This window comes from Vombatus ursinus, unplaced genomic scaffold (genome assembly GCF_900497805.2).
Source record: "Vombatus ursinus unplaced genomic scaffold, bare-nosed wombat genome assembly UNPS02014832.1, whole genome shotgun sequence".
NCBI lineage: Eukaryota > Metazoa > Chordata > Mammalia > Diprotodontia > Vombatidae > Vombatus > Vombatus ursinus.
Window position 1 is genome coordinate 73,646,264 of NW_020954610.1, and position 25,184 is coordinate 73,671,447.

The 25,184-nt window shown below is 35.8% G+C and overlaps 1 protein-coding gene across 3 annotated transcripts in view; it reads right to left on the bottom strand.

The window, feature by feature from the left end:
- The window catches only part of LOC114025632 (vacuolar protein sorting-associated protein 13A-like), a 282,189-nt gene that overhangs the window by 233,896 nt on the left and 23,109 nt on the right, over window positions 1–25,184 (bottom strand). For all 3 annotated transcript variants that reach the window (XM_027839097.1, XM_027839099.1, XM_027839098.1), the window contains exons 2-7: window positions 16,853–16,896; window positions 13,865–13,907; window positions 10,655–10,750; window positions 10,291–10,392; window positions 6,632–6,738; window positions 6,072–6,131 (exon numbers count right to left, since the gene is read on the bottom strand). In XM_027839097.1, coding sequence (XP_027694898.1) covers window positions 6,072–6,131; window positions 6,632–6,738; window positions 10,291–10,392; window positions 10,655–10,750; window positions 13,865–13,907; window positions 16,853–16,896 — 452 coding nt within the window. The remainder of the gene's footprint in view (window positions 1–6,071; window positions 6,132–6,631; window positions 6,739–10,290; window positions 10,393–10,654; window positions 10,751–13,864; window positions 13,908–16,852; window positions 16,897–25,184) is intronic.

Consider the following 25,184-nt stretch of genomic DNA (forward strand, 5'->3'; position numbering starts at 1 on the left):
ACATCCCCACTTTACAGATGAGGAATCTGAGGCTTAAAGAGGTTTTGTAACTTCTCAGAGACAGCAGTCAAATCATTACCAGTAACACATAAAATAATCTAAGAAAAATAGTGTTTAAAGAAAAGTCCTAATCATCAAACCTCAGAGAGGTCAACTAGAAAAGTCAAAGGGAAACAGCAAATAGCATTACACATTAAGAATAAGCCCAAGAATCATTTAACAAAAAACTATAAAGAACTATAGGTTCCTAGTCCATAAACTAGCCGACAATTCAAAATAGGGAGTTATTTCACCTGTTAGCACTAAGAACTTGGAGTTCACTAGAAACAAAACAAAACAAAACCAAAAAAAAGTAAAACAGACAACTTGTAGAAGGCATGTGCTGGCTCAATGGTCTAAATCCTCATAATTTTCTATTTTGTTTCCCATTAGGATGCCATAGCAGGAACTCCTAGGCTTTGGAAGTATGTGGACAGGATTTTCTTCAGATCATGCAGCTAATAATTAAGTGGCAAGACTAGAACTTCTATCTTTTGCTAAGCTCACTGACACTGTTATTTTTTTAAAATTGATATATGAGCATAAATTAAGAGTAGCATATGTGTACCACTTAATTACTTAAAGTTTTATGATAGCAAACTAAGATCATATGTGAATACCAGTTGAACTTATACAATAAAGCTCCCTATTATCAAAATTCCTGGCTAGGTCATTATGTCCAATTTTAAATAAACTTCAATTCTAGGTACAAAGTAACTTACTTCCTTAATATATCAAATACCGAGGACAATATAAATGTCACTGAATCTGGACCCTGAAATCTGGAGCTCAAAGACTTCAGTTTAAATGCCTTCTCTGTTACTTCTTATCCATGTGCTTGCGAGCAAACCACTTCATGTGTCTATATTTTAGTTTATTAGTCTGAAAACAGATGGACTAGATGATCTCCAAGGTACCTTCTAATTCATATTCAATGATCAGCATTCTTGCCATTTCTTTAAAAAAAAAATAATTCTGGGTATTCACCTCAATTTCTTTTTTTTTTCTAAGCAACAAATGATCACAAAATAGAACAAATACCTATGCCTTTGTAATAAGACTGAGATAAACGTAACTATTCATCTTCTTTTTCTCTTCTCCCAGCTCTGCTCCTGACTTTCTGACCTTCACTACCATGTCTCAACTGCCTTCTCATCCTGGAGGATTCCTTCCCCCCATAAGTCTTCTCCTCCCACTGTTAAGTTTTTCATGGAATCTCCATTCTGAGGAAGGACCTAGGTCAGTCATTTTTTACTCTTCTCCCATTCTACTCCTGACTCTCTGGACTTTGCCACCATGTCCCTGCATATACCTTACTCCACCCTCACACCCATCCAAACACACACTTTTTAGCTGCTTTTTTTAAGTGCTATCTTCCCCCACTACAATGTAAGCTCTATGAGGCAAGGACTGTGTATTTTTCTTTTTGCTGGTATTTGCATTTCTAGTGCCTAGCACAATAGTAAGTGCTGAATAAATACTGACTTGGCTTTGTCCTTTCATTTTAACTTTCCATAAACTAGGGTTCAAAAGTCATCCTTGCAATATTTGGATTAGTTCTATTTTCTTTTCCCTTTAGTTTCACTGGATGTCAAAGGATTGCACACTTAATCCTGTTGGTAACAGGAAACCAAAGGAGAGAGGGGTATATAACATGGTCAGATCTGAACTTCAGGAAAATCACTTTGGCAGTTAAGTGGATGATAGATTGGAGAAGGAACATAACTGAGGTAGGGGAAAACAACTGGAAGGCTACCACAACTGTCCAATGATGAGTTCTTAGACTATGTTGGTAACTACGTCAATGGAAAGAAGAAAATGCATTTGAGAAATGTAGAGAAAGAAACTGCAAGATCTGGCAGCTGATTAAATATGTGGAGTGAGAGAAAGAGGACAGAGTTGAAGATGCCACCAAAGTTGCAAACCTGGATGAGTGGGAGAATGGTGTTCCTCTTTACAGTAAATATGGAAGTTCAAAAGTCGGGGGGTGGGGGAGAAGAGAAAAAAACTTTACTGGGAAGATGAGCATAACTTTGGAAATACTGAGTTTGATATGCTGATGGAACATCCGGGTTTAAATGTCCAACAAGCAATTCGTGTTGGAAAAATATAGCTCAGGAGAGACTAGATCTATATAAACATATGCAGGAACCATCTTCATAGAGATGACAACTGAACCTAAGGCAGATGCTGAGATTACCAAATGAGAAACTATTAGGACAAAAAGATAAAGCCCAGGACAGAGTTTTGAAGGATACCCACAGTTAATGGGCACAACATGACGGTCACTCATGCACCATGTTTGTTATCAAACCTTCAAAAGAGCAACAGCAACACACTAACCTTTATAATCCGGCTCCTATTCCTATTACTTTCCTGAAACTATTCTAAAAGACTGAGGTTCTCCTAAGAAATTTTCTAAATCTTCATTGTCCTTCATATTTAGGACCTGACTCTATTAAGCACTCTGAAATGTTGTCCTCCCTTAGTTTCCAAACAATGGACTCTCTGGTACTCATTTCTGACCAATACCGTCTCCCTGGCCAGGTGTTTTTTCTTCCACCCTCTAAATTCAAGTATTATACAAAGTACTATATTTGTACCACAGTTTTCTCCTGTCTATCTACTATCTCCCTTGGTATGTTCATCCATGCTATAACTTAAAATATTACTACTACACAGATTAACTCTCAAATCTATACCTCAATTCCAGAGCTCTATTAAGGAACAAACTCAAAATTGCCACTAAAAACACATGGCTGTCTTAACAGCATATCCAACTCATCATGTCTAAAACCAAAGTCACTATCTTCTGATACAAGCTAGTTAGACCAGGCCTCTTCTCCTACAGGGAAGAAAAGGACAGGAAATGAAAATAATGACTAATGAATCAAAGGGTACAAACCCTCACGAGTTCCAGAAATTTAGCTGTCTGGCTCCAAGCCTGGGAGCAGAGTACAGACTCAGTTACAATCTTTAGCCCAACATGAAAGTCCGCAGTGAAATAATCAGAGCAGAAGACAAATACCAAATGGGAGCTAGCAATTCAGTTACTCTAAACCTACAATGAATTAACAATAACTGAGTCCAGGAGCATTCTACTGAACTATGTACAAGCCAAAAGACCCAAACCTGGATCAGAAACTTGCAGAGCTAGTAGTAAGAGGGCAGCAAATAGACTTCTCCCCAGATCACACCACTTTGGAAACAACAAAAATTTGTAGGCCCCCAGACTAAACCATGAAAGCAGCATCAGGGCATAAAAGGTCAGAAACTCAAGCCAGACTCTCCTCCTCAGAAGCAAACAGAGTCCAACACTAACATAAGTCCAAAGTCAAGAAACAGGTTGGGAGAATGAATAAAAATGACCTAACCATAAAGAGCTACTATGGTAACAGGGAAGCTCAAGATTCAAATACAGAAGAGAATGACTCAAATGTCTACAAGCAAAATCTCAACGAAAAATGCAGCTCAAACACAAGTCCGAGCAGAGTTAAAGAAAAAAAAAAAGATTTTCCTAAAAAGAGCAAAAACTTAATTTTAAAAACCAAATAAAAATGGTAGAGGAAAAAATGAGGCAAAAAAGAGAACTATACAAGAAAGTTATGAAAACAATAACACCTCAAAAATTATAACTAACCAAATGGAAGCAAATGTTTCCATAAGATATCAAGAAATAATAAAACAAAGTTAAAAGACTCAAGAAAAAAAAAGGAATGTTGAATATGTTACAAAAAACAACAGACCTAGCAAACAGATCAGAGAGAATTTAAAAATCACTGGACTACCCAAAACCAGTGAACCAAAACAAAACAAACAGCTTAGACATCATCATATTTCAATAAATTATAAAGGAAAATCACCCAGACAGCTCAGAATCAGAGGGCAAAGCAGAAACAGAATTCACTGATCACTTCCTGAAAGAAACCACAAAATGAAAACTCCCAGGAACATTATATCCAAAATCCAGAGCACTCCTGGAAGCAGCCAGGAAGAAAGAATACAAATACCACAGAGCCACAGTCAAGATCACACACTATTTAGCAGCCACCACTATTAAGGAGTGGAGAACTTAGAATATGATATTCCAGAAAGGAAAAGATCTGGGATTTCAAACAAGAATAACTTCCCTAGCAAAACTGATTATAATCCTGTAGGAGAAAAAAATGGGTATTTAATGAAATAGGGGCACTTTAAAGCATTCCTGAAGAGCTGAATAAAAAATATGATATTCAAATACAGGACTCAAAAGAAACATAAAAAGGCAAGTATGAATAAGAAATCATAAGATATTAAGCAAGATTAAACTGTTTATATTTTTATATGGGGACATGATACGTGTAACCCCTCAAAATTTTATTAGTACTAGAAGTCTTGGAAAGACTCTAATTACAAAGGTCAAGCAACATGAGGACTGAGAAAAAGACCACGAGATTTGGTAATTAAGAGATAATTGCATATATTTATATGAAAAAGTTGATCAGTTTTTGGTTAAAGTGACCATGAAAGTTATTACATATCTGCCATATGAATTTTTATATGATAAACTATACATCAAACTGAGTAACCCACTTGCAGCATCTAAATGAACATGGTCACCTATAAAAATGCTCCCAAGGATATTAGGCTTCAGTTATTTCTAAGAATGAATATAGCAGTATCTTTAGAATCTAATATCTGTTCTTCCAATAAAAGAGGCAATACCACAATGGTCAAGAGAGTAGTTAGGAAGACTTGGAGGCCCCATCTCTTGCCCTATACTGGCTGTGTGAACCTAGACAGGTCCCTTCACCTGTCAGTGCCCCAGGACAATATTTAAGGCTCAAAGTCATGGACAAAGTGATAATCTAGAGGCGGGAAAGACGTTCTTTAATAAGAGTTCCTGATACCAACAAAATCACAAGTCCAGCACATGCCAAAAAAAGAAAGCTTTTGCCATTTCTGTGACAAGGTACAAAGCTTACATACAACAAGAGTTCATAAACGTCACCTCAATTTGAGAAACAAGGGGAAAATAGCTATTTATTTTAATATATTTTTGCCCATATATATGAAATATAAAAACTAACAGTATCCAAAAATATTTCTAGTCAATAAAACCTAATGGGTTGATACAGAGAATAATACAAAGAATGAACAATCCATAAAATTTAGTATCAGCAAATATTTATACAACTAAATTGACTACATGACAGTTACATAACCATGCACAGCAGTGATAAATGAAATCTGCAGAAAATCCAAAAATATATCATTAACATGATTGTTTAAATGACATCTCTCTGTAATAAATTTAGTTATATAGAAAGCTTTGGCAGAAAGGACTTCAAAGGCATATCAAAATACTTTATATTTTCAAAACTTCCAAATAGTTTTTATATATTTATTTTATACAATACTTAATTACAAATATAACTAGTTTATTATTTATGGTTGTGATACTTCTCTAAGACTGCTTAGTAATCCCAAGCACCTTAATAATTTCTGACCCACGTTTTTGCCTCAACACATTTCTATAATTATTATATTTACATGAATGTAATTGTGTTTGCTAAGCTTCTGCATTATACAATGACAAGTTTATTCTCCTCTTGAATATGCACTCCTAAACAACCAGCCAATTTCTATGTAGTCCCAAGGATATTCAATAATTGATTATTTTTTTAAAGTCCATCACATAAAACTTTCTCCCCTGAAAAAATAAAATGGTCGTATTTAAGAGGCAATCCATAGCAGTACAATAATTAAATTATAGAACCTAAATAGGATAGCAAAAATTCTCTCACTCTTTCTTTCAATAATTTCTGAAAACTAGAATTATATCAGCTTCATTTTTAAATGATGGTTTCCATATACTTCTGTATAGCTGAACTAGTTTGCTAACTCTAACATTTAACTTTCCTATATCCAATTTCTGATTTTGGCAGGTAAGGGCGGGAAGTAATCAGCAGAAAAGAATATTTTTAGGTGTTTGCATAGTTGTGTTAAGTGGTTACAAATCAATCTGCTTATCTTTTCTAAAGACAAAGTACCTCCATGCTGAAATTCTGAAGAGATATCCCACATGACAATGGTTTTTTTTGATTTGTAACCTGAAAAAAAAAATTAAACACAAAGAAAAATTTTAATTTCAAAGAAGTATTCCATATGTTCACATTTTAAATATTGTCTACATTTGAATGCTTTACAATTTCTTTAAAAAAAATGACACTATTGCATTTGATTAGGGCCTTGTAGTTTTCAAAGTGCTTTCAAATTCACTATCCCACTTATTTCTGAGAAGGGCAGATACCCCCATTTATAGATGAAGTTAAGAAATTTGCTCAAAGTCAGAAGACTAACCAAGTGGCAAAGCCAGTACTCAAACAAAGATCTTTTGACTCTTAGGTCAGTTTTACTTCCAAAAGGTGAATATGATACTCTTTAAGAACATTTCAAACTTCTAGCAGCTGCTAAATTTAAAGCATAATGATAATAAAAACATTTTAGAATAATTAGAAAATAAAATGAGAAACAAAGCCCCCCATCATTATAAGTTACAAATGACAGCTACAACTGTTCAATGTAAAGGCAAACCTATAGAAATACTTACATCATCTTCATATCGGATATGGATATTAGAAATTTTTAACTGAAGATTTTTTATTATCTGTGCAATTAGCTTTTCTGAAAAACTATCCTGTTTCTCTTGTGGATTTTCTACAAAATGCAAACAAAAACATTTTTAGTTTGAGACAAAAATGCAGTTTAGAAAAATTCACATGCTGATTAAGCCACCACAAATAAAAGGCTTACATGAAGGTCACTAAACACACCCATCACATATCAATATTACTCAAATATTAAAATCATTAAGAAATAATAAATATATAACTGAGTCATTTATTGTTAACAGAGAGAGTGTGTGTGTGTACACATGTTTTTATTTTATTTTGGGGGGGGGGGGGGCTAGGCAATGCAGTTAAATGACTTGCCCAGTCACACAGCTAGTAAGTGTTATGTGTCTGAGGTCGGATTTGAACTCAGGTCCTCTTGAATCCAGGGCCAGTGCTCTAACCACTGCACAACCTAGATGACCCTGAAAATGGGAAAATTTTACAGTTCAGGAATTTAAGAGATAGATGAGAACAAGACTTAGAGAAACCAGATTAAAAGTTTTGCTTACTCAGTGATCAAAGATATATGTAGAAAGAGACAGACTAGAGATAGAAGCAAAGATGGAACTAAGACATGAGGCTAAAAGAAAGTACTAAGAGAAGAGACATTAAAAAAAAAAAGTTCTGTGGTTGGAGGATGGAATCACTATGTCAGAGTTTGGATGAGTTAAAAGGAGAAGTTTCAAATTTGAACAAAAAACAAACTTGAGGACCTTACAGGTCTTAATGAAGGGCTAAGTATTTCCTTCAGGAATCAGGGACAAAACTAACCAATATGAAAACCATAGAACAATCAACTAGATCAATGAGTTAAACTGCCTTAAAAAAAGTTAAGCAATGCTACTGTGAACCAATAAGTCACCTAGCTAAATATCCTCAAACATTTATTTAGCCCCTACCTACAGGCAGGATATTATAAGACGCCTGACTGATACACACAGATATGGTATTATCATATATATATGAAGTGATAATTAATACAAGTTAGTACTGCTAAATAAAAAAAAATAAGTAGTAAAGACAGTAAGTTTTATAAGATTTCAAAGACAGCAGCAATCACCAAGGGTTGAGATGTTTGAGGAATACTTTATAAGAAGGTAAGATTTGTTCAAGACTTGGTAAGAGAAATAGAACTTAAATAAACAGGGACCTACAGAGGGGCATTCCAAGTAGGAAGAATGTGAGTAAAGTTATAGAAAAGTTGGCAAGCAAGATTGGGGAATGTTGACCAGTGAACAAGTTCAATCACAGAGGAGAATTTACATGGGGAAGCAGAGAGAACTAGTATTGGAATGGTAGGCAAAGGTCAGATTGTAGAGGGACTCTGAAAACCAGGTTAAGGATTTAGGCTTTAACTTGTACCTAATAAGAAGCCATTGCAGGTCTTTAAGAAATAGGGATGGAAACATGAAAACGCGCTTTATGAAGACAAATTCACAATGTATAGGAAGAGCTGAAGGTAGAAAGAGTACAAAGGCAGTAAGAGGCCAATAAGATTCACTATAGTAATGTAGACATGAAGCAATGAGGAGCTTGACTGTAGTGGCATTAAGAAAAGAAATAACAAGGGCAGACATAAAAAAATTACTAAGATTTGGTGAATGCCTAGATTTGGAGTGCTGAGGCAATTTAAGATGAGTTTTATGTCTGACTGAACAATGGCATTATTCTCTGAGACAGAGAAGTCTGAGAGAAAAGTAAGTAACTCTACAGCCAAGGTTGTAATCTTGTGTCATAGACACTTTAGCAGTCTGGTGAAGTCTATGGATTCCTTTTCAAAACAATGTTTTTAAATGCATAAAATAAAATGCATAAGATTATCAAGGAAACCAATTATGTTAAAATATATTTTGGTGTTTTTTTTTTTAATTCACAGATCCTCATTCAAGAACAGTAAAGTGAGTGCAGTTTTAAACCGAATTTCAAGTGAGAGTCAATAAAGAAATATAATGAGAAATCAGAAATGAAGAACCGAAGATTAAAACAAAAAAAAAAATGAAGACAAAGATTTGTCCTTGTATAGACAGTTGAAAACTATATAGTTTTCACCCCACGATTTCTCCTCATTGTAGTAGACATGTTCTTGAAGTAGAAAAAAATAAGTATGTTTGCTAAAAATATCCCAGGAGTATGACTAAAGGCCACCTGGTACAAATACCATAGAATATCCTACAGACCTGCCCCACCCTCCAGTGCCTACCACTGTGAAGAGCAGGCATTTAATCAATGGTCAGTGAATCAATGAATCCCCCAGCCAAAGGGAAAGAATAGTGAATTCCTGATATATATCACAATAACGGCACAAAGGCAATACAGAGCAGTGATAAAGGGTTCTACCTACCCAAACATTTGCTGAAATTTTCATTCATGTAAAAGCTGGATAGCTAATCAATTCTTGACTGGCTGGCAATCTAATCTCTCAGAAAAGCGATAAAGAAATAAATATAATTTAACTGGTGAACACAATCCTAACTAACAAGAAGAACAGATTAAGTAAGTAGAAGTGACAGTCACTTTCTCCCAAAGATTCTATGTCACCTTCAATCATCAATTAATCAAAAAACACCTACTAAGCACCTACTATGTGCCAGGCACTGTGCTAAGCACTGAGGAAACAAAAATGAGGCAAGCCAGTACCTGCCCTCAAGGAGCTTACCATCTAATCTCTTAAAAGTTTGTGATATCCAAAAGGGGGGGATGCAAGATATAGTCAGATATATACACCAGATTGTAAGAAATTAGATTTCCAAAAGTTCTAAGAAATGTCAGATATGATCCTATAGCCTTAAAATCTAAAAAGGAAAGGTCCTCCAAGGAATGGGAAGTTCTCAAAAACAAAACTGTGATGAAATGTGCCAATGTTCTCAATGAAGAATAAAAGTGGAAGCAAAAGTCAGATCTCTGATGAACTCAGATTTTTTACATGATATGTAAAAAAAGACTGAATAAGGGTCCTATAACTAAGGAAAAATGCAAAACACTGGCAGGATCCTATAAGAATGAATAGTTTCAGTTACTAAAGTACAAAATACCACAAAAAAGGCTACTTTAGTTATGTTCAGAACAAGAAGACAAGGCAAAAATAAGTCCACTGTTTAAGAAAAATGTGTTAACAAACAAAAAGCAGAACACCTAACTCCTATTTTGCTTAATTTCTCAATTAAAGAAAATGCACTTTACATCAAAAAGGCAGAATCAACATGACTAAGATTTTAAGCACCAAGTAGTTAATGAAGGACACTGAGAAACTAGAGTGGGCCCGGATTGGTATGATCAGAATGGAAAAAGGACTCAAGGCCATTCTAAATGAACTAAAAGAACTAGAGATGTTAACCTGAAAAAAAGAAAATTCTTCACAAGAGGAGGAGGAGGAAACATAATAGCCATATTCAAATATCGAATGTCAATTACGTCAAAGATTTGTTCTGATTAGCCACAGAAGGCAGAACCACAATCAACGAGCAGAAGTTGCCAAAAAAAACACTTGGCTTGCCATAAGGACAAATTACTTGATTAGAGATGCCCCTAAACCAAAAATAAACACAGTTACCTTCCATTTTTTCCTGTTTAAATAGGCATTTGTTACTTTTCTTACCTTTATTTGCTGTTTTCTGTTTTGCATCTTCTATTCTCTTTAGTTCATTCTGCTTCATATCTAAGAGATATTTCTCTTCTTTTTCTGCATCATACTTCAAAGCTACATGAAATAAAAAGGTTAAAATAAAATGCACCTTTCAGTGTTTAATCTTAAAATCTCTTCATGTAATTACTGGTAAAAAAAAAGTTAGAGTGAGTTTTTAAAAAAGAACTTATATAGCAATTTTAAAAACACAAAGCTGTGATATAGCACATCACAAAAGGTACTTATGTTAAATATAAATATCAAATACAAAAACATTTTTCATCCATTCAAAAGAGTCCATTTAAATTACACTTTTTTTCCTTAAAATTGAACTTACTGGTTGAAGGCACTACGAGTAAGTAAATTCCATCCAATACTGCCTCAACTGGCTGAGTGTAAAGGTTTGTCCATGGTATCACGAGATCAAGTTTACCTACACAGACAACGAAACACCATAACTGTTTAAACATACCATTTTTTAAAAATATCATAAAGTATTTGTAAGGATGTGAAGAAAATATTTTCTAAATAAATGGGATTTTTAGATCTAATTGTTGTCTAATTTACTATAGATAGTATTTTTAAGCATATTATTAGTTAATATAATTAATTCCAACCCCAAATACATTATTTTCCTTCCTAAGTGATCACCTCTTTCTATTCTATTTTCCACCTCTTATGCTAAACTACAAAATTCCTTTCCCTAGTGTGCTAAGCTCTAGGGATATAAGCACAAAAAATGAAACAAGCCCAACTCTCGATGAATTTACATTTTATTGAGAAAGAAGATACATAAAAATATATACAGCATAAATATAAAGTGAATAAATAAAAATATATATATGAAATAATTAAGTACAAGGTAATTTGGGAGGAAGGGAACTAGTTGAGAGGATCAGGATGAGCTGCATCTTAGAGGAAGAGGAAGAGAGGCAGAAGGAAGAAGGTAGTGCATTCCAGGCACGGGGAACTGCCTGTGCAAAGGGAAAGAGAGGAAAGATGGAGTGGCCTGTGTAAGGGACAGACATAAAGCCAGCAGCTCAAATGTAGAGTGCAGGAGAGAGAATAATGATCAGTGAGGCTGGACATATAGGTTGGGGCCAATTTGTGTAGGGCTTTATAAACTCCTCTGTTAAGTTTTTATTTCATCTTACATGCAATAGGATGCCATGAGAGAGAGAGAGAGAGAGAATGGGTGCGTGCACATGTTTTGGTGGTGGCGGGGAGCCATACAGTCACATCTGCATTTAAAGAAAATTACTTTGGGGACATTGAGTAAGATGGACTCCAGTAGTTAGAGTTGTGAGGCAGAGAGATCAATCAGAAGGCTGTTATACTAATACAGGCAAGAGGTAATTGGGGCCTGAATTAAGGGAGCAGTTATGTGAGTGAAGAGAAAAAAGTTTTCTAGTACAAACTAGGCAATCTTTCTATACCTCCCTTATCAACTCACTATCTTACTCTCCACAGAGGCTCTTCCAAACTTTTTCATACCTCCCTGAACTTTCCATGGTTCTCCCTACCCCCAATCATTCAGCTGAGAACCTTGCTTATTTTACAGGAAAAAAAAAAAAACCAAAACACTTTGACATGAGTTCCTTCTTTCTTCTTCATCTCCTATTACTCAGATGCCTTGTGCCACTATGTCTTCCATCACTCCTGTTTCACATGATAAAGATGACCTTACTCCTTACCAAGGCCAACCCCTCTGCCTGCACAAGCAATCTCATTCCATCCTGTCTCCTCCAACAGACTGGCCTCTTTCTCATCCCCACACTTTCACTTACTTTCAATTTCTCCCTCTATTAGCTCCTTCCCCACTATCTATAAACATGTCAATATCTCTCTCAACCTCAAAAAACCCTCACTTGATCCTTCCAGCCTTGCTACTCATCATGAGATATCTCTTCTGCTCTTTGTGGCTAAACTCTTTGAGAAGGATGTCTACAATACATGCCTCCACTTTCTCTTCTTTCACTCTCTTTTTCCTCTAAATTCTGGCTTTCCAACTTCATTATTCAACCAAAACATACTCTCCCCAAAGTTACCGGTGATCTCCTAATTTACAGATGAAAAAAAAATCGAGGCCCACAGAGGTTAAGTGAATTGTCCAATGTCACACAAATAGTGAGGGCATGGCCTGGTCTTCTGACTCCAAATGCAGTACTCATTCCTTTGAACTATGTTAACTACCAAAGTAAATTCTCTGCCTCATTAGATTTGGTTGGTTTCTTTAAAAGTCACAATTTTTGCCATTTTTTTTTTGTTGCTCTTTTGAAATGTTCTGGAAGGTTTTAGGGTTTTTTCCTTATTGTTTCAGAATTCGTTTTGCTATGTTCACTTTCCTTGAGCAAGACATCACAGCTAAAGCAGCAAGGCACCCACCCTGAGGGAGAGATGGGAGGTGGTATGTGTCAGTCAAGTCAAACCACACACACTACCTTAACCCCTACCTCCTCACAGATCCTGATGGAAACAGCCTAATACCCTTAACCCAAAAGCCTCAATAGTATTCTCCCCACCTAGATGAATGTTCCCAGCCCAGGGCCCACTGCCATCAATGAAGGGAGAAATCAATGTGGAGGGAGCTCATCACCACCAACAACTACTAACCAACTGCCATGAATATACGTAAGCCCAAAAACCTCAGAAGTTGGCAGCTCTCCTGAGACTATCTGTCCTAATTCCAGCCCATCCCTCACACTCATCATCCCAGGAAGCAAACCACATAGAAATTCTGTCTGTCAGTTGCTTCCATGGATGTTGCAACTACAACTACTAAAGATCCAAAAAACAAAGTTCTTGCTACCAAAGTATTTGATACTGTCAAATGGCTCAACATCAGAAATTGATATATTATCAACAGAAATAACATTAAAGATAATATATTATTATTTCTTTTGCTTCTAGCCTCTAAGAGAAGGTAGAAAATTTCAAGGTTAAGAAAACTGACCTTATCATCTAACTTACAGTTGAAATCTTCTACATGTGTTGTCTCCTCCATTAAAATATGAGCTCTTTGAGAGAAGGGACTGTCTTTACTTATCTATTTGTATACCCAGCACTGAGCACAATGCTTTACACAATCTAAGTGTTTAAATGCTTTTTCATTCATTCATTCCTCAGGATACTCTGGTCTCAGTTTTCTTTGCTGCAAAGTATTTGTCTACTGAAATGGCTTTTTTCTACAAATGCTTATTCATTTCTCCCTGCGTCAACTTCTGCCTGTCTCAGTTACTCTGTTGATTATTCTACCACGTGTGTGATGAAAATGGTGCTTAACACCTATCCTTTTACCTTGGAGAATGCCTGGCACCGTAGCATCTCTCCCTCTTCTTTTTGCCTTCAGATTCCCAGGGTTGGAAGAACTCTTTTTCCCCCTCAGAGGATGAGACTAACCATCAAGACACTGTTGCAGGGTGACTCTAAGTGGTCATCCTAGTTCAGAAGCCAGCTCCCTATTCACTATACCATGTTACCTCTGTATCAAAATGCATTGTTTCATTTTCTCAAAATGAGTCAAATTTATCAAGTGAATTTAACTTACCTATATGTCCAGCCTTGACTTTAAATGGCACATCCAGTTCACTCTAGAATGAGAATCAAAATACATTTCACCAACACAATAGGTTGACACGTGTGTGTGTGTATGTGTGTATGTATGTGTCCCTAACTCACCTAGGCTAGAAATGCATCAGTCAATCAAATGCCCAATCCTACTACTAATCAATTGATAGGGAAGCTTTAACCTGCTCTATTAGCAACCTGGACCAGTTTACCCCTGCTTAGGCAGCCTGGTAACCCCCATTCCTAGAAGCTCACCAAATTGGTGCCAGAGTTAGTGCAGACACCAGAGATCAACTTTGACTCTACTACAGTTCAGAACTTTCAAGCTCAAGTAATCTGCCACCCTCAGCTTCCCCAGTAACAGAAATAACAGGCATGCGTCACCAAGTTCAAGTAAGTTTTTCTTCTCTTGTTTGAGGACATGTAATAAGGAACCCTTGTGTTGTTACTGTTAATTTTACTTTTTTTTTTTTTGGCTAGGCAATGGGGTTAAGTTACTTGCCCAGGGTCACACAGCTAGTAAGCGTTATGTGTCTGAGGCTGGATCTGAACTCAGGTCCTCCTGACTCCAAGGCCAGAGCTCTACCTACTGCGCCACCTGGCACCCAGGGCCAGTGCTCTATCCACTGTGCCACCTAGCTGCCCTTATATTATATTTTTTAAAGTTTAAAATTTATCAGTTGGGAGAAAATTCCATCTGTATATACCAAACTATTCTTTTAAATTTATTGTCATTACTATTCAAAAATGGGAATTTTATTTATTAGTATCTAAAATGAACTTATTTTGTGGAAGACTTAATGAAGGTAGATGTCAAATTCACCATCTGTCAATAGCAATTTAGCAATACTAAGATGACTGAAGTTTAGCAATACTAAAAAAACAGATCTAAAATTGATGTAATCACAAGGATAAACCTGGCATTATAGTACTTGAATGAAATGGAATTTTCCATAGTATGTGCTTTTAAGGTAAAAATGATTTGAGAGCTCATCAGTTCAAGAGTTAACTTGAGAATAAGTTATTTTGCTATATTCTTGCTCAAGTATAAAGTAAAATCCTTTAAAATCAAATTCTATCTAAACAATCTATTTAAACAATTAATTCCTAATTGTTATACTTTAACCTAAACTAGTCTAAAGTTTGCTTTTTAAAAACATATAAATAAAAAATATTTGTTAAGAGTATTTACAGAGACAACATGAGTATAAGGGACATTAACCTGCTTAAGAAAATAAACTGGCATGGCAAAAAATGCTATCAATTACTGATTTTACCTGGTCATTAAAAATAGAACCTCTGCTTCAAAATAAAAAGGGTTCCAAAAATTGTAGTGCACTTTTAAGATGCTTAAGACTGCACTAAAAATTTTTAAACACCCCACATTTATTATCGTTTAGAATTATTACTTTATGTATAGAAACTAATTAGTAATAAAAAAAAACCTTTAAAATAATTTGATAGGGGGCAGCTAGGTGGCACAGTGGATAGAGCACCAGCCCTGGAGTCAGGAAGACCTGAGTTCAAATTTGGCCTCAGACACATGATACTAGCTGTATGACCCTGGGCAAGTCACTTAACACCAATTGCCTCATCAAAAATAAAAAAATAATAATTTGATAGCATAGACCTCACTTGCCCCTACTTTGTCTGAATTAACGATTTTTTTTAACCATATAAGCACTGCTATCAGGAAGGACTTTAGTCAGAATGTTAAGTTTAACATGGGATACTATTAATATTTAGAAGGGAAACCTAGAGAACCTCAGGCTCGGTCAATGACTTGCCAAGTCAAAAGATAATACAAAAATCCTATCTTTCCTCCCTAACTGCAAGAAATAGCTGAAGAAAAGCAAGAAAATCTGGCTTTTTATTCTTTGGAACACATGATTATTGAGTAGTAATGACACAGAAGGACCAGTCTACTTTCACATTTACTTCCTAGATGTCCTACTTAGCTCCCACAAAATGAATGTCTTCTACTCCCAGTACTTCTAAATATAATAGGAAAGACTAGACTTCCCTGTGGTAGTGTAATTGCTTGGGTCTGCTGGGGACTATTGATTCCTCAAATCCCTACAATTCAATATTGACAGAATGACAGTAAAGTCCCTGTGAACTGAGGGAATACAGCACTTAGAATTGAAAGAGGCCTTAGAGGTCATCTGGTTACCCAGCCTCCACAAACAAGGGTCTTTCTATAGCATTCCTGACAGATGAGCATCCTGCAAATTTGTGTGAATCTCTCTGGTAATATAAATTAATTCTTATGGGTTACCTTAAATAATAGTGTTCTATTACTATACAGGAGATATGTATCAATGTGATTACAGTTTAAACTTACATTTACCAAAAATATAAATTGTAAATTAATTATAATCTTAACATAATCTGTAGAGATGGATCTCATTTTAAAGACGAAGAAACTGAGGCCCATGGAGATTAACTGACTTGCCCGTAGCCACAGAGGTAACAAGTAGCAGGGTATGATTTGAATCCTGATCCTCTAACTCCAAATATGATTGCTTTTCCGTTGTACCATGCCATCCTGAATTTCCAAAATTGAATGTGCAAAAAGTAAAGTTCATTCATATTACTATTTTCCCTACTAAGATGTGATTTGCATTTATCAGGAGTATATACACAAAAATTCAACTCTTCAAAAGGCTTACCTACTCCCTTTCAAATTCATTTCTCCTTTTTTATTGGACTTGTGATTTTATCAGTATTTGGAATAAATTTCTAAAATCAATTTTATTGTTTTAAAAGTAAGAAAAATTCTCACCAAAAGAACCGATAAAGGCTAACTATATCAGAATGCTCTTCTAATTCTGACGTTTTTCTGACTGAATTATATTTTCAACCCACAAGAATCTAATTTTGAATAGTAAAATGTCATGTCAATAAGATACATGCTTATAACTAAATTCATTAATGCTTTCCTAATTCTATATATTCAAAAACTTACCAATGCATTTTCTTTAATTTCAAGATTCTTAAGGGCTACAGCTCCTAAAGCAGATTAAAAAATATATATAATTCAAAATCTTTACATTTAATGAAAATTAACACTAAAATATATTTTATTAATAATTTTTTCACTATGAGCAAACTTTGAGAGTTTTTAAAGATTCACGATTTCACCAGTATATACTTCTATCACTGACACAAATAGAAACCCCTCCAAACAATATTTATTAAATTCCTATTGTGTACTGCTAGGCACTGGGGCAAATACAAAGTTCACATAAGACCAACATCCTTGACCGTACGCCTATTAACATAATGTTATATGGTAAGTGAATTTACGAACTGCAGAGTGTCGTACTGCAACAATATTCCAAAAACAAGATCAGTTGAAGAAACCACTCCTTGGAAGGAAAGCTATGGCAAATCTTGACAACACACAAAAAAGCAGAAACATCACCTTGCCAACAAATGTCCATGTAGTCAAAGTTATGGTCTTTCCAGTAGCAATGCAAGGCTGTGAGAATTGGACTACAATTGTAGTGCCAGAGAAGACTTTAAAGAGTCCCTTGGACCGCAAGATCAAATCAGTTAATACTTAAAAGAAATCAATTCAGGCTATTCACTGGAAGGTCAAATATTGAAGTTAAACCTTAAATACTTTGGCTACATAATGAGAAAATAGGACTTACTAGAAAAGACCCTGATACTGGGAAAGAGTGAAGGCAAAAGGAAAAGGGAAAGGCAGAGGATGAGATGAATAGATAGTGTCATGGAAACAATAAACATCAACTTGGACAGACACTGAGAAATAATGGAGAATGAAAAGGCCTAGTGTGCTATGATCCACTGGGTCATGAAGAATCAGAACCGAAGCACAACAATAGGTGAATTTGGGGCTCAGCTTCATTACCTCTATTCATTTATGATGAGCATTTCCTGTCATTAGCTACAGCTCTAGAGTAAAGGGTTAGTATGGAAACTCCCCTAAGGTTTGCTGATCATTTTGATATACAAATCTTTACTTTCCCCTTCCACCCTCTGTAAAATGCCATGGTATCCATCCTGCTGATATAACTAAAAACTATAAAAGGTAGGTGACAATGTTGGTTGGAGCCCATTGGTTTTTCATGTACCATGGAACCATGCTCCAAGCATATAATAAACTGGTTATTAAAAGGTCTCTGCATATTACTAAGTATGATTGGTAGCAGAACCTATCACGGAATCCTTGGACAACTTTATGTCAGCCCTAAGTCAATCACTCAATAAACATTTATTAAGTGTCTATTATGTGCCAGGCACTGTGCTAAAAAGGCAATCTAATGGTAGCCTGTAATAGAGAGGTAACTAGAATAAAGGAGAGACACATGAAAGATGTCAAAAGACCTAAAATCTATGGGACTTCATCACTGAATGAGAGATGAGGAAGACAGATAAGATAAAAAGAGCCTCAATGTTTCAAATGATGGAGACTAAGAAAAGGCTGATGTCACCAAAAGAATTAATTAAGTCAAGAGGGGAAGCAAGTTAAAGAGCAAAGATAAGCTTGGTTTTGAGATATTAGTGGGATATCTATCTTTGCAAGTATAGATTTTTAAACAGAAAACTGAAATAGAATTGCTATACTCATATTAAGAGGAATTGAACAAAAAGTCAGAAGAGATACATGATAGAAAGATGCCTGTCTCTAAAGATAGACTACAGCTTATTTGAGGGCAGTTATAATGTCTCTCCCAACTCACCACCAGCGATTTTTCTCGTCTTCAGTCTAAATACCCCCAATTCCTTCAGTTATTCCTCACAAGAAATGTAATCTGACCATCATGAATTTGCTTATTTTCCTCTGAATGTACTCCAATTTGTCCAGACAAACTTCCTTCTTGAAGCACATCAAAAATTGAATACTATGCAAATGGTCAGACCAACACAAAGTACAATGGAATTATTAACTTTCTCTGGCTATCATACAGTCAATAATATCTGAGTACAAATGATCAATGGCTAAGAATTCAGTGATCTCTATATTCAGCTAATCCATATTTTTCCAATTTGCATATGATTTATTACATATAAAATAATACACCTATTTCTACTATTCATTGCTTTGTTAAAACAACATTTTTCTGTGCAAAGGCTTATTACATGATTTTATTACACTGGTCTACCATTCCAATAAATATATCTCCATTCAACAAACATGTACAAAGCACCTAATTATGCACTGCATATTGTGTTAAGTACAGAGGAACATTGAAAAACAGCAAGACAAGATTCCTACCCTAGTAGAATTTACACTCAGGTAAATGATATACGAATATCAATACTGAATAACTTTTGTCCAGAAAAGATTAAGAATGTAAGGGGGGGAGGGGCAGCTAGGTGGTGCAGTGGATAGAGTACCAGCCCTGGAGTCAGGAGGACTTGAGTTCAAATCTGGCCTCAGACACATAACACTTACTAGCTGTGTGACCCTGGGCAAGTCACTTAACCCCAACAGCCTCACCAAAAAACAAACAAAAAAATTAAATTAAATTTTAAAAAGAATGTAAAAAGCATAGAGTGTATAATGCAAAGGTTAAGGAAAAAAAGGTTAGTGGGGTATATGGTGCTGGAGGTAGAATCAAAGAAGTAAAATTAAAGCTGAATCAGGTAGGATGCACAGGATTTTGAAAAAGCAGAGCTGGGAACAGTATTAAAGTTATAGAGAAAAGAAAACTCTTAGATGTATTCAAAGAATGGAACTTAGCCTATTTACCTACAATACGAAAGGGAAATGCAGTATGAAATGTTGAAAAAAGGCAGAGAGGTACTGTTCCTACTAGATCCTTGAGTGCCAACCTAAGAGTGAGTTCAATGACTACAACGGGGGTAGGAAACTTGTGGCCTAAAGGCCACACACAGGTTGCCTTCTAAATTCTTAAGTGCAGCTTTTTGACTGAATCCAAATTTTACAGAACAAATCCTGTATTTTATGGCCTTAAGGCTGAAGGTTCCCCACCCCTGGACTACAACAAAGTAAATTAAAAGAAATACAAAAGAACCAGGAGAGAATGTTTCAAAACACAAATGCAAGAATGGCTCCAAAGAAGAGATACAAAAAGATTCCCTTGCCTCAGTCCATTTCAGAGAAAGGAGATGTACAATAAAGATATTTTCAGCCTTTTTAATGTATTGAAGTTTTACATTTTTTTAAACTTTTTCATTTTTTTCTTTAAAAATATTGTCACTTCTGGAAGCCAAGATGGCTAAACAAGCAGTAAATCACCATAACTCTCCCATATTCACCTCCAAGCAACCATAATATAGAACCCCAAAACAAATCCTTTAACAGCAGAACAGCAAAATGATAGGGTGAAACAATCTTTGAGTCCAAGAAACTTGGAAGATCGGCAGGAAAGGTCTGTCTCACTCAGGTAAAAGGGGAACGCAGTCCAGGACAGGAAGCAACCCAGTAAGCTCCACTTCAGCAAACCAGCAGGAGGTCCTAAGTCCCAGTGTGGTGGAGCAGGCAGTGCCTCAGCATAGCCAGGGGACCGACCAGGCAAACTCCAGCTCTGAGAACTTCAATGTGCTTCAGCATAGCCTGGGGCAACTGGGCAATCTCCAGCAGCCCTCAGTGTGCTTCAGCTTAGCCCAGGGCAAACAGGCAGCCACCAGTGGCCAGACAACCACATGCTTCAGTGTAACCCCAGAGAAACACAGAAACACCCCACCGGTCTCATCAGCACATGCCTGACACCACCACTAGGACCCCAGTTTAGCACCAAGTAAGCTGCCACACACCTAATGCCTCTAACAGAGGCCTCAGCACAGCACAGCACCAGACAAGAAGGTCCCTGGTGGGCCTTAAGGCAACATCAGTTTAGCACGAGGTAAACAGCCAGGACCTGCAGCCTCTGGCACAAGAAGCCTGAGACAGTGCCCCTTCCACTCTAGGAGCAGAGCTCAAATATAAAAGAAAAGAAAAAGGCAAAAAAAGAGGAGCAAAAAACAACAACAACAAAAAAGAATCTGACCATATAAAGTTATTATGGTGACAGGGAAGAACAAGACACAAACTCAGAAGAGGCCAACAATGTCAAAACACCTATGGGCAAAACTCTAAAGAAAAACAGAAAGTGATCTCAACCCCAGAAAGAACTCATGGGGGAGCTCAAAAAGGAGCTTAAAAATCATATAACAGGGGTAAAGAAAAACTGTGAAAAGAAATGAGAATGATGCAAGATAATTATGAAAAAAGAGTCAACGGCTTGGAAAAAGAATACAATCACTTAAAAAGTAGAATTGGCTAAATGGAAAAGGAGATACAAAAATCCACTGAAGAGAAACTCCTTAAAAAGTATAATTGGCCAGGGGCAGCTAGGTGGTGCAGTGGATAGACCACCAGCCCTGGAGTCAGGAGGACCTGAGTTCAAATCCAGCCTCAGACACGATATTCACTAACTGTGTAACCCTGGGCAAGTCACTTAACCTCAATTGCCTCACCAAAACCAAAAACAAAAAAAGTATAAGTGGCCAAACAGAAAAGAAAGTACAAAAGCTAATTGAGGAAAACAACTATTTAAAAGTTAGAATTGGGCAAATGGAAGCTAATAACTCTATGAGACATTAAGAATCAATTAGACAAATTCAAAAGAAAGAAAAAAACAGAAGAAAATGTAAAATATCTCATGGGAAAAACAGCTGACCTCGAAAATAGATCCAGGAGAGACAATGTCAGAAAAACTGGACTACTTGAAAGCCAGAATCAAAAGAAGGACTTGGACAGCATCTTTCAAGCAATTATCAAGGAAAACTGCCCTGATATTCTGGAAACAGAGGGCAAAACAGTCATTGAAAGAATCCACTGATCACTTCAGGAAAGAGATCCCAAAATAAAAACTCCAAGGAATATTATAGCCAAATTTCAGAACTATCAGGTCAAGGAAAAAATACTGCAAGTGGCCAGAAAGAAACAATTGAAATATCAGGGAGCCACAATCAGGATTACACAGGACTTAGCAGCTGCATCATTAAACAACCAGAGGTCAAGGAACATGACAATCTGGAAGGCAAAGGAGCTAGGACTACAACCAAGAATCATTTACCTGTCTAAATTAAGCATAATATATGTAAGGAAAAAATGGCAATTCAAGGAAATAGAAGGAGTTCAAGTTTTCATAAGAAGACCAGAATCAAACCAAAATCAGATCTCCAACATCAAGACTCAAGGTAAAACGGGAAAAGAAAATAAAAGGAATTGAATAGAGCTAAACTGTTTACATCTCCCTAAATGGGAAGATGATACTTGCAATTCTTAAAAATTGTTTCACTAACAGTACAGCTAGAAGGGGGTACGGATATAAAGTAAATTTGAGGGAATGACAAAAAAAATTATTAGGGGATGAGAAAGAGGGGTACACTGGGTGCAGAAGGAAGGGAGAGGTAGAATGGGGTAAATTATTTCACATGAAGAGGCATGAAAGACCTATTACAGTGGAAGAGAAGATGGGAGGGTGGGCGATGGACATTGCTTGAACCTTTACTCTCATCAGTATTGACTCAAAGAGGGAATAATATACACAATCAATTTGAATATAGAAATCTTTCTTACCCGGTAGGGTAGTAGTATGAGAAGACATTAAGTAAAAGGGGGAGAGGACTGACAGTAGGGAGGGCAGATTGGGGGAGGTGGTAGAGAGAGAAGACAAACAGGAGGAAAAATAGGATGGAGGGAAATACAGTTAGTAAAATCATAATTGTGAATGTGAATGGGGTGCTCTCTCTCATAAAATGGAAGCAGATAGCAGACTGGATCAAAAACTAGACTCCTACAATATGCTGTTTACAAGAAACACACCTGAAGCAGAGAGTCACACACAGAGTAAAGGTAAGGGGCTGGAGCAAAATCTATTACACTTGAGCTGAAATAAAAAAAGCAGGGGGAGCAATCCTAATCTCAGATAAAGTAAAAGCAAAAATGGACATAATTAAAAGAAATAAGGAAGGAAATTACATCTTGCTAAAAGGTACCATAGACAATGAAGCAATATCAATACTAAACATATATGTACCAAGTGATATAGCATCCAAATTCTTAAAGAAACTAAATGAGTTATAGGAAGAAACAGACAGCAAAACCATACTAGTAGGAAACCTCAACTGTCCCCTTTCAAACACAGTACTCAATGACCTTAGTAACCTACTCTTTGATAAACCCAAAGATTCCAGCCTTTGGGACTCATTTTGTGACAAAAACTGCTGGCAAAACTGGAAAACAACAGGACACAAACTAGGTATAGACCAACATCTCACATCGTAGATACGGTCAAGATATGGTCAAAAGCGGTGCATGATTTAGACATAAAGGGTGACGCCATAAGTAAATTAGAAGAGCAAGGAATAGTCTACCTGTCAGATCTATGGGGAAGGGAAGAATTCATGACTGAACAAGAGATAAAGAGCATTACAAAATGTAAAATAGATAACTTTGATTATACTGAAAAGCTTTTGTACAAACAAAATGCAACCAAGATTAGAAGGAAAGCAGAAATCTGGGAAACAATCTCTATAGCAAGTGTCTCTGATAAAGGCCTCATTTCTCAAATATGTAGAGAACTGAGTCAAATTTATAAGACTACAAGCTATTCCCCAATTGATAAATTTTCAAAGGATATGAACAGACAGTTTTCAGATAAAGAAATCAAAGCTATCTATAGGAATAAGAAGTTTCCTGAATCACTTCTGATTACAGAAATGCAAATTAAAACAAGTCTTAAGTTACCACTTCACACCTATCAGATTGGCTAATATGACAAACAAAGGAAAATGATAAACAATTAAGAGGATGTGGGAAAACTGGGACACTAATGCACTACTGGTAGAGTTGTGAACCATCCTGGAGAGCAATTTGGAACTATGCCCAATGGGCAGTTAAACTGTGCATACCCTTTGATCCAGCAACACCACTACTAAGTCTGTATTCCAAAGAGATCATAAAAAAGGGAATAGGACCTACATGTGCAAAAATATTTACAGCAGCCCTTTTTCATAGCAGCAAAATACTGGACATTGAGGGGATGCTCATCGATTGGGGAATGGCTGAATAAGCCATAGTATATGAATGTAATGGAATACTATTGTGCAATAGGAAATGATGAACAGGCAGATTTCAGAAAAACCTGGAAAGACTTGTACAAACTGATGCAAAGTGAAATGAACAGAACCAGGAAAACATTGTACACAGTTGAATAAAGACCAACTATGAATGACTCAGCTGTTCTCAGCAACACAATGATTCAAGATAAGTACAAAGGGCTCACAAAAGAAAATGCTGTCCATATCCAGATAAAGAAGTGATGGACTCTGAATGCAAATTGAAGCATATTTTTTCACTTACTTTATTCTTTTTCATGGTTTTTTTTTCCTTTTGATCTGTTCCTTCTTTCATAACTGTGACTAATATGGATATGTTTTACATAATAACATATATTTTTCATCTTTGCATTGTACATATATACATACGTGTGTGTATATATATACATACATACATATATATATATATAGCTGTGTACTAGGCATAAAAAACTCATAAAAAATGAAGAGAAGCAGAGATATTAAATACATCCTTATTGGCAACAATACACTAAAAACAAATAAGGTTATTTTGAAGAAGGGATTCAGATTTAAATGGAGACTAAATGATATCATCTCAAAGAATGTGTAAATCAAAAAACAAATTTATAGAAATAATAAATATTTTTGTCAAAGAAAATTACAATAATAAGACTATATATCAAAACTTTGAGTAGCACAGTAGATCTTAGGGAAAAAATGTATATCTCAAGATGTTCATAAACAACAGAGAAGCAAGAAATCAATGAATCATCCATACAACTTAAAAAAAACTAGAAAAGGAAATTTTAAAATATTAGGAGGGTTTTTTTTAAACCAATAAACAAACCACTAAATAGCTTGATTGCCTCAAAAGAAGTAAATGAAATAACCAATATAAAAAATAAAAACTACAAATTACAAAGGATACAGGAATGCTAGAAACTATTCTCATTATATGCCCCCAAAACTAGTCACTTAAAAGAAATCAATGAATACTCAAAAAAATGTAAACTATGTAGATAAGAGACCTCAGATAACTCAACCTCAGAAAAATAAATTGAACAAACCATAAATGAACTCCCAAAGAAAAAAGTCCAAGGACCACATAGATTTACAAGTGAACTCAATAACAAAAGAGCAAACTGATTCCAGTACTTCATAAACTGTTTGCGAAAAATAACATAAAAGGCATACCAACAAATTCTTTATAAGAAAGAAATACTATCCTGATCCCT